We start from the raw sequence: 10,448 nt of genomic DNA on the forward strand, positions 1-10,448 counted from the left end.
TTGGTTCTGAGTGGTGATCCGGTCCAGTCCGATTGAAGCAGATTATAATGATGTGGTATAGTTCAGCTGAACAGAACTGGATCTGAAAACCCGATAAGACTGTACTCACACGGAACTAAACAGAACTTCACATATATTTCCAGTTGAGAGAAACCGGGCCGACCCTCAGCAGAACCGCAGCAGAGTGTAAACAAGCAGAGCCAGAACTGCAGCTTACAGGCCGGGCCGCTGGCGGGAAGCAAGGAGACCAGAAGGTTCTGAAGCAGAACCACTTTGGGCCGTAGGAGCAAATATGGAGAACAACAGAACTTCACCAGATCCGAGATGTTCTGGACCCCAGAGGAACCGATCAGAACCCAACAATCAGAAACTCTGGACTTGTTAATGATAAAAATGGCATTTTATTCCAACAAGTTGCTTCTGTACAGGAGACCAAAGAAACACAAGCAGCTGGAGACGAACGATTCCTCCTCATCATCAGCATGAAGAGTCGGCTCCCGGTGACCTTTGACCCTAAAATATTCCTCATTCAACAGGAAGTAAAAATACACATTTTACAATATTTGACTCCTTGATGGGCATAAAAACAAAGAGGAATTTCCTGCAGTGGTTCTGGTTCTGGTTGGTTCTGCCTGGGATCCAGAGGCAGAAAGAGAATCTCTGCAGACGGAACCAGGGGCCCCAATGGACCTGTGGTTCTGACCTGATCAACTCCAGTCTGAAATTAAAAGGTGGGCCGAGCTTCAGCTCCAGAGACCCGTCCCCATCAGAACCGACCCGGTCCCGGTCTCAGAGCCAGGGGTGCCACGCCGGGTCCATGCGACACAGGTTGTCCAGGCTGTTGGCTGCAGCCACCAGCGTGTTGACCTTGCTCTCCCCGCCCTCGAACTGGGCCAGGTTGTGGAGGCGGGTCATGATGGCGGTGACCGCCTTCTGGACCAGCGACACCAGCTGCTGGGAGTCCATGTTCTCCGGCTGGCCGGCCGGGGACAGCGGGACCGACGTGTCCTCCTGGGTCTTCTTGTGCCATGCTATGATCTCGTCCCGAAGCACCGCCTTCAGGACGCCGTCCACCTGGGACAGAGCAAAGAGACGGGTCAGAACCTCAGGACGGTCTAAACCAGAACCTTCTGGTTCTGGTTTAGACCGTCTGGACGGTCCAACCAGAACCCATGTTCGGACCATGCTGGGCAGTCAGAACTTTCTGGCTGCTGGACCCAAACCGAGTGGGATGCCGGGAAGACTAAACGTCACTAGACCCCCTGCTGAGACCCTGCTGGTTCAGTCTATCTGTAAAAATGCGTCTAACCTGTCCAAGGTGGACATGAGACAACATCTGTTACTGGGAGGTGGAGGCACTGGGAGGCATTGGGAGGCACTGGGCGACATTGGGAGACACTGGGAGGCATTGGGAGACACTGGTGGGCATTGGGAGACACTGGGGGGCATTGGGAGACACTGGGGGGCATTGGGAGACACTGGGGGGCATTGGGAAGAAATTTCTTCCACTTTCAGATGTATCAAACATGCCAGAGGTGAATCTGGTCCTGAACGTCTTAAGGGGAAACATGCAGGACAGTTTCATTGTCAGCCTCCGTTGCTCCGCTCAGATCTTCTCTGCTCATTCATGGTTTAGGGGCTTCAGAGTAAAAGGGGCAGAATACTTTTCGGTCTGCTGAATGGGTCTGTGTTGCTGCGTCACATGACGTCCCAGTCAAAGTGTAGAAAGCCTGAAGGCTGAAGCTGCGACCCAGAGATGACCCCGGCCCGGTTCTGGTACCTTGAAGTTGGGCTGGGCGAAGCACCGCGCCACGGCGATCATGGAGGCAGTGAGCGGCCCAGAGACGCCGATGGTGGTCAGGAACTCGGAGATGTTTGGTGTCAGGCGGAACGGAACCGGCCGGTTGGCGTCCAGGTCGCCGGTGGCGTCGTTGATGTCGAAGCGGAAGTAGGAGACGTTCAGCTTCCCCGTATCCTAGGAAACGGAGGCAGAGGGTAGAGGTCAGCGGGGGAGCTGAGGCCAGGTGACAAACGCACACTAACACACACACACACACAGATGCAGATTGGGCCCTGAACGCACCACGGAGGTGCAGATTGGGCCCTGAACGCACCACGGAGGTGCAGATTGGGCCCTGAACGCACCACGGAGGTGTAGATAAGGTGACCTGCAGGACGGTCCAGTCAGGCGCTCCCAGACGGTGCGGCAGCGTCCTACCTGGGCGATCTGCAGCATCTCTGGGTTGAGGCGGTTCAGGTGCAGCATGAACTCGGCCAGGCCGATCAGCGCCAGCTGGATGGTGAACATCTTGCGGAAGGTCCAGTAGTCGGTGGCGTTGGGGAAGGTGTGCAGGGCCCACTCCTTCAGCATGCTGCGGGGAACCATGTTGCCTTGCACCTCCTTCAGGATGTCCCTCAGCACCTGCAGGCAACAGCACCGCCGCTTAGCCGGCTCACAACTTTACATACCTGCTGACCAAACTGCTTCCATGGATCAGTTAGCTCGACGTGGCGCCGACCCGCAGGCCGGGTTCTGCTACCTGGTGGCTGGCCTGCGTTCCTCTGGCCTGCACCGTCGCCAGGCGGTCATAGTAGCGTGAAATGGGATTGTCGTGCTCGATGCCTTTCTTGGCGCAGCGCTGCTTGTAGATCTCCACCAGAGACAGCGAGGACGGGTTGTCCTCCACCAGACGCATCTGAGGCGAAACCGCAACCACTCGCGGAACTGAGGAGGAAACAGGAAGTGAGGAAACACAGAGAAACTGCGAGGAAAAAAACTAAAGACTGGAACTCTGGAAAGAACTGGAGCCCTGCAGGAAGCAGGCTCTACAAAGGCTGAAGAGGTCAGAGGTCGTACCGGTGAAGAAGAGGTGCCTCTTGGTGGTCTCCTTCCTCTTCTCCAGGCAGGGGTTGAGCAGCCGAAGTAGCTGCAGCACCCTCTCCTCGCGGCGCGACTCGGTCAGGCAGGCGTCGTTCATCACCAGGTACGGGTAGATCTTCCCGTTGTGGCCGCGGATGTAGAGGCGGCGGGCGGCCGTGTTGTGCTTCTGGACGATTTCCACGCGGGGCATGAACCTGCAGAGGAGGCGCAGGCGTGACGGAGGGACGGGTCGCCACTCCTCAGCTGTGTGCAGGGAACGGCGCCTACCTGGCGATCTTGATGTAGTAGTGCGTCGGTTTGGGCATCAGGAACTCTCCGGGGATTTCCACTTCGGCGGTCTGAGCAGAGAAGTTGCTGAGGAAGCGACATTTCTCCTCGATGAGGAAGAACTTGGGAAGCTGCTTGGTTTTGGCCTCCAGGATCTTGATCCACTTCTTCAGCTTGGAGATCAGGTTGTGGAGCTTCATGGAGCCGGGAATGCTGAAGTCAAAGTCTGTGAGAGGAAGAAAGCTTTTCATTTTAATATTCATCCAAATCTGGGCAGAAACAGAGACAAAAATGAGGTGGAAGCTTGTAAAGAACTGATCCTCACAGTCAGAGGGAATCTACTGAATCTGTTTCAGGATGATTCCTGCTCAGCTTCTCCTGTGGATCCATGAAACCTGGAAAAGTTTCCCACCCCACTTTAAAACAGCCACAGTTCCCGCTCTGCGCCCGCCAGCTGTCCTGCTCCACACCGTCACAAAGCTGCAGCTGAACTATAACCGTCAGGCGGCGATGGCTCAGCGCTGAGCAGGAGAGGAAACTAAGTCCTCAGAGTCACGATGCTGCAGAATGGCAGCAAAGCAACATTTTACAGCCTTAATGTCAAACTCCTGACGTTAGGGAACAGGCCTCATGTATAAAGCGTTCATGCGCACAAAAAATGTTCGGCGCCATATTTTACACACAAATCAGCAAAAATAAAAATGAACTTTGCATCAAAGGTGGCGTAAATATACACACACTTTTTCCCTGGCGTGAAAATGTGCAGCAGTAACACAAACTTTATCTGTGGACAGTAATAAACTATAAAGAGTCACATAAATCCACAGAAACCTGATTACATTCAGTTATTTAGACCAGGAATCAAACCTGATGTCTGTTCATGATTTTAATATTTTATTGTTTAAACGATGAAACTGAACCACATTTATCCTGAGACAATAACCTGAAAAATAAAGAAACTAAAGGAAGGTAAAACTTCACTCTGACGTAAATAATAACTTCCTCAGTTTGTCTCATGAAGATGTAACTCATCGTCTGAAAGCATCTGAGGCTCATTTCATTCTGACTGGAGAGAAAACAGGCTGATCAGCAGATGGATCCACCAGGTTCGGTTCTGATCAGGTCCATCAGCAGCTGATCCAGGTGAGCCGCTACCTGAGGAGCTTTGGCTCTGATGGAGGATTGATCACAGATCAGATCCATCTGATGGTCGATCAGCGTTTAGATTCATCCTGGAGCTCTGAGCAGAACTTAGAGCGGTACCAGCGGGACCGGTACCGGGCCAGCTGCAGCCGTCCTCCAGTGGAGCCGCCCGCCTTGTGAAAGTGCCTTATGGACAGAAAGCATCTCTACTCTGTGAATGCAGCTCCTGCTGCTGATTCCAGTCTGCAGAGCAAACGTCCACATTCAGAACCTCTCTGGTCTGTAGACCGGCTGGAGGCTCTGCTGCAGCAGCAGGTCCGACCCGGAGGCTCTGCTGCAGCAGCAGGTCCGACCCGGAGGCTCTGCTGCGGCAGCAGGTCCGACCCGGAGGCTCTGCTGCCGCAGCAGGTCCGACCCGGACAGCTTTACTCTTTACTTTCTAGGGTTTCTTTAACTGTTTTATTTTTGTGAGGTGACCTCATGAGCCCTGAAAGCAGCTTTTAAATAAACTATATTATTATTGTTATAGATGCTTATACTGCTGTTAGCCAGGATGGTTGCCATGGTTACTGCTTCACGTGGCGGCAGACTTCCAGGTATTTATACTAATTTACATTAATACGTTTTTATGGAGGCGACAGGCGGAGCAGCAGCTGCTCCGTTTCCCCCAAATCAGGATTTATGGAGGAAAGGTGAGCAGGTCTGATTGCAGCACGGCTTCATACATCTGGATTTTTTTGTTCGCTGCACTTTTCTAAATTTGTCCTACTCCAAGTTTTAGTGAAAACTGCAGATTTATACACGAGGCCCGTGGACTACTGGCTTGGTTCACCAGGAAGCTACTGACCTTTGACCTTTTATTTATTTACGTTTTGACTGACTGGAATTACTTGATGTTTGAGAAAACGTCTCTAACTGCCGTCTCCATGGCAACCACTGCCTGAAGACTCGGCGCTGCCTCTAGTGGATAATGGAGGAAATCACATCCAGCTGGAAAATAACTTCAGTGCAGAAATAAAACATCTGGAACTGGTCCAGTTTAAACTAGACCAGTTTAAACTGGTCCCAGAGGCGCTGCAGCTCCACTGCAGCTGCAGCAACAGCAGGAAATCTGAGATGCTTTTCTTTCTGCTGCTCAGAGAAACTAAACCATCTGGTTCTGGTTCTGGTCCCAGAAAGGAAGAAATTCAGATTTAGTTCCTGGTGAATCTGAGTCAAACTGGTGGAGTAAAACCCCGGCTGGTGCTGCAGAAACATGACGAATGATTTTCCAATATAGATCCGAAAAGTGTGGCATGCATTTTTTTCATATCCCTCCCAAAAAATAAAAAATGAGTCCAGAGAAACTAGTTTCCTCTAGAAATGCCACAATTACTGAAGAGGCCTTCCAGGTGTGTGCCTGAGCCAACCTGTGGTGAACTGGCCCTTCATCTTCTGGAAAACGGGGTCCTGAGCAGTGGCCTGGGCCCGGCGGGCCAGAGACTCTGAAGCGGCGCTGGAGAACATGGTGGACACGTTGGACACGTTCTCCAGGCCCACACCAAACGTGCTCACCAACTTCTTCACAAAGTTCAGCGTGTGAGGCGTGATCTTGGCGTCCGACACGGCACCGCTCTTCTCAAACGCCACAGAGTAGCATTTAGCTAGGCCCTGCTGCAGCTGCCGCAGCACCTGCAGGAGGAGGAGGAGGAGGGTTAGGCCTTCGTCGGCTGCTCCATTAGTGCTGGACAGGAGCATGTTTCACTGACAGGAAGGTGAGGATGAAGAGTGAATTCAGCAGAGACGAGGCGGTTGAAAAACATGAAACAACTTCTCTGGTAATTTACATGTTCAGCTGCGATGAGGAAATATTAGAAATATGGATTTTAATGCATTCATTTAGATTAATTATGTAGATTTTAACGTGTTCAAACAATAAGCAGCATTAATCACTTTGTATTTTTTTACATATTAAGGTTATGCCTGGAAGTCAAACCCCGCCTGTAAGCTTGATGCTAAAGCCTGTAAGCTTTAGCATCAAGCTTACAGGCGATGGAGGCCGATTCTCTCCCTTAGTTTCTGTTTCTAAACGATCTGATTGGACGATAGAAGAGACTGTTATTGTGTTCAAGTGATGCTAACAGTAGTTAGCCTATCAGAAGCCATGCTAGCCTAAAATAGCATCTGAATGCTAACATGTAGCAGCTAATGCTAACGTTAGCATCCAGATTTTTTTTTTTTAAAGGTTTTATTGGCTCCAGTTGCTGTTATTTGATAGTTAACAGACAGGAAAGTGGGAAATGAGAAACGGGGAAGACATGTAGCAAAGGTCGCCAGGTCGGGAATCGAACCTGTGACAGCCACGTCGAGGACTAAGGCCTCCATATGTGGGTTGTGCTTAACCCCTGCGACACCACAGCACACCCAGCGTCCAGATTTCTAAAGAAGCTCCATGAATGATGAGAGAAACTCTGAGTTGAACTTATCTCTGATGTTCAGATCTGATTATATTAATTCAATAACTTGGCAGAAAAAAGAGAATTTAATGAAAATGTGAAATATTTTGTAGATTTGTGGTTCTGAATGCTGTCCAGGCGGACCCGCCTCGCTGGGACGAGATGGACGGACGGTTTAAAATGCCATTAGTTAATGACAGACCCTGTAGTTAACCCTGGTAACCAGCTGTGGGTGGCTGTAACCATGGTAACCAGCTGTGGGTGGCTGTAACCATGGTAACCAGCTGTGGGTGTCGCCTCACCTCCTCGTGCCAGTTCTCCCTAAACCAAACCATCTGGTCCACGATCCCCTCCAGAGACGACAGCAGCGTCGGGTGCAGCTCCCGCTGCATGTGCATGATGCGGCTGCAGCGCCACATCGGCGCCGTGGCCCGGATGGGGCCCGGGTCGGACGCCCCCGAGTGAGGCTGGGCCCCCACCGAGCCGGGCTGCTGCTGGCCGGATGAATCTGAAACGCAGAGACAGAAAGTCCTGATGGCAGAACCGCAGCCGGGTCTGGACCAGAACCGCAGCCGGGTCTGGACAGAACGGAGTAACAGCAACCAAACTGATCCATGATTATTTATTTAAAGACAAATCTGAAAAGTGTGGCGGAATGTTTAGTTCCTGTGAGAACATCTGAGATCTTCAACATCACGTCCAGAGGCAGTGGTGGACCGAGATCTGGACTTTGACTAGGCCGTTCTAACATCACTGGCCCCATTGGCTTCCTGTCACATTTTACCCTAAACACCTGCAGGTTATGGTTGCCATGGGAACCAGTGCCAGGGTGTGAATACTTTTGAAAGCCTCTTTAGGCTCTGGTTCGTCTTCCAATGGGTCAAAGGTCGGGGCGACTCACCGCTCTTGTAGCGCTCCCGCTGCTCGATCTTCAGGGTCAGGTAGAGCGTCCGGATGGGGAAGTAGACGGCCTGAGGGTAGACGCGCCCGACCTGGCGGGAACAGCAGGGTCAAAGGTCACACACTGCCCTCATGACCTCAAAGCAGAGAGGAAGACGCTGATGAAGATAAACGGTGAGCAGGAGAGTGAGAGAGAGCGCTACGCCTCATTCATGCGCTTAACTTTATTTTGAAAAGTTTCTGAAGTATTTTGATTCGTTGTCATGATAAAATTCATGTATTGATGTTAAATGAACTGACAGTATAATATTAAATATTATATTTACCATCTTCTCCAGTTTGTTCCGTAAAAACAACAAATATCAGCAGAATAGAAAATATGATTCAATGCAACTTCAGCGAATAAATCTCCCTTCATTCAGTCAGAGGCGTCCCGGCAGAAGCCTGTTTAAAATACAACTTTTAATGAAATTTGTGTTTGTGGCGGTATAATCCTGCAGCCTCATAAAACTTACTGTAATAATTTGTTTTTTTATCATATTTTTTATCACAATCGAGGCAAATTCTGGTGATAAACTGAGTCTATCGCCTGGTTCTAGGGATTGAACAATTTTTTAAGGTCGACTACAACATGATAAAAGTCGAGTCGAAGTCGACTAGTCGCGGTGACGTTTTAATGACGCAAATGAGGCTTTATCAGCTAAATTCACCGTAAATATTGATCAAGAACCAGCTTTTACTAGTCTATCATGCAGAATCAAAAGGATAAGAAACACAACATTATCCTGGACTTCTTCCTGAGCGGCGAAGAAAAGTCTGAAAAGTCGCACAAAGTCGGGTCTGGCTTTCTTTCAAACACCGGCTGATGCTGCTGATCTCTGGACAGCTGCACATTTAGGAGTTAAATGATCCCACTGACCACAGTGGAACCTCACCAACCAGACTAATCATGACCGGATCCGTTTGGTTACAGCTGAACCCAGCGCCGCCTCCTGCTGCTCCTCCTCCCGATGCTCCGCCCATCAGCAGCGGCTCTCTGAACCCACATGCAGACGGCGGCAGAGATCGCCTCTATCAGACCCTCAGAGTGAAGCTTGGACTTTGTTTCCAGACGTTAGACGTATTTTAGAAGAGCATAAAGCTGCCAGGTTGGAAGCTTCAACACGCAGAGCGACGCTGATCATCATGCCGCGTTGCCCCACATTACTCCGGTAAACTTTTAGTAAAATGTTTTTGGCACTATTTGCCTTTATTTGACAGCAATCCGACAGGAAGGGGGCAGAGAGTGGATCCCATCCAGGAAGCAAACCGGACAACCAATCAGATAAAGGGGCGGGGCTATGCGCATAAACCGACCAACCAGCAGCAGCCAGAAGCTTCACTGTTTCAGGGACGTGCAGCTATTGATTATTGATCATTAGTAACACAGTGAGAAGAAGAGTAGTAATTTATTACTATAAAACTGATTGTGTTCGCCAACACCAGAAGCTAACAACCAGGCTGGGATTGTTAGCTTCTACTGGTACTGATGGTTCTGTTGGTTCCAGCTCTGAGGAGAGGAAGGCAGCTCGTCATCGCCAGCTTTGAAGATCAGCATCTTTAAATTGTGTGTTTATAATAATGATAATTTATAATAATTCTTCACTGGCCCAAGCTAACTGGCCAGCGCTAACTGGTCCCGGCTTTAATTTCTGGCCCAGTTCCCGCAGCTCGATGTGATATTAACGTTCATTTCTTCAACAAATAATTTAAAAACAAATGGAGCTGAAAGAAGAGCAGAGAGAGATGAAGATGAGGAAGACTGATTTCCTCCCAGCGATGGGGTGGAGATGTTCAGGTCTCACCTGGCTGATGAGGTTGAGCAGCGGTTTGCCCTCTGACCCCACCAGGCAGGTCAGCAGCTGAGGAATCCAGGCCAGCCATTGGATGGGAGGAACGCCGATGCAATATTTATCCACTGCATCCGCCAGCGTGTTCTTATCGTCGAAGCTCAGCAGCCAGAGGACCTGCAGGGAGGAACATAGACTGCTACTGCTGCACCAGTGCCTCGATATGGAGGCTCCTGACGACCCCCCCACTCACCTTGGCCAGGTACTTGCGGGACTTGCTCTCGTTCTGGTGGCGGCAGGCATGCAGGTAGCAGGTGATGGCAGAGACGCCCAGGTGCAGCTGGCGGTCTTTAACGAAGATGTTCTCCAGGTAATCTCCCCACATGGCCCAGGCCTTCACCAGGACGTCGTGCATCTGCACGGCCGCCGAGAACGCCTTGTTGGCCTCCTCCGACCTGCAGGGGGAGCCAAGAGGGGACAAGGATCAGAGGAGGCGGAGCCAAGGAGGGTGCAGGGGGCGGGGCCAATGATCTGATGGGGTGTAGTTTCCAGATGACAAAGGTACCAAAAAGAAGATGACTCCAGTTAGAATCCTGCTTCTCATTTCCTGAGACTCAAAATCAATCTACAATGTCCCAATGTAGATTTTAAAAAATAAAACAAATGCGCCGTCTGTCGTCCTCCATTTCGTAACTACGTGGGACGTCCTGATGTCGCCATCAGGGGTGGAAGAAGGGGGGTACGGTCGGGTACCGCTACCCCTAAAGGATTTAGCGGGGTTCGCAGTACCTGAGAGAGGAGCGGCTGTCAGCTGTAAAACATCAACGGTTCACTGTGCAGCCGTGAGTGATTAGTTTTTCAAGAACAATCTAAAACACGACTTAATCAGTTAATAAATAACTTTTTTTCCATTTCATATTGTTTCTGAGCTGTTCTTTGCTAGAGCAGCGGGGCGACACGTCGATCTCAGCATGAGGTGACAAACTGAACGCC

General features: G+C 50.5%; 1 protein-coding gene across 1 annotated transcript; it reads right to left on the reverse strand.

Annotated features, from left to right (window-relative positions):
• Nucleotides 1-484: 484 nt before the first annotated feature.
• LOC106943051 (transformation/transcription domain-associated protein) lies at nucleotides 485-9,963 on the reverse strand. Its single transcript, XM_015026395.1, has 11 exons — nucleotides 9,709-9,963; nucleotides 9,471-9,632; nucleotides 7,628-7,718; nucleotides 7,029-7,234; nucleotides 5,701-5,962; nucleotides 3,149-3,374; nucleotides 2,858-3,075; nucleotides 2,541-2,725; nucleotides 2,219-2,422; nucleotides 1,781-1,975; nucleotides 485-1,074 (listed from the first exon to the last, which is right to left on the reverse strand). The coding sequence occupies exons 1-11, from the start codon at nucleotides 9,868-9,870 to the stop codon at nucleotides 790-792; spliced, it is 2,196 nt and encodes a 731-aa protein (XP_014881881.1). The 5' UTR covers nucleotides 9,871-9,963; the 3' UTR covers nucleotides 485-789.
• Between the last annotated feature and the right edge of the window lie 485 nt (nucleotides 9,964-10,448).

This window comes from Poecilia latipinna, unplaced genomic scaffold (genome assembly GCF_001443285.1).
Source record: "Poecilia latipinna isolate Pla-1442-1.1 unplaced genomic scaffold, P_latipinna-1.0 Scaffold4826, whole genome shotgun sequence".
In the NCBI taxonomy this organism is placed as follows: domain Eukaryota; kingdom Metazoa; phylum Chordata; class Actinopteri; order Cyprinodontiformes; family Poeciliidae; genus Poecilia; species Poecilia latipinna.

What these genes read in the sequence shown, in the direction of transcription:
- LOC106943051 (XM_015026395.1), bottom strand. Translation starts at nt 9,870, where the DNA reads ATGCACGACGTCCTGGTGAAGGCCTGGGCCATGTGGGGAGATTACCTG. An exon ending in GAACGCAGGCCAGCCACCAG is followed by an intron (nt 2,423 to 2,540) that starts GTAGCAGAACCC and finishes TGTTGCCTGCAG; the next exon opens with GTGCTGAGGGACATCCTGAA. An exon ending in TCGCCCAGCCCAACTTCAAG is followed by an intron (nt 1,075 to 1,780) that starts GTACCAGAACCG and finishes GCTCTGTCCCAG; the next exon opens with GTGGACGGCGTCCTGAAGGC.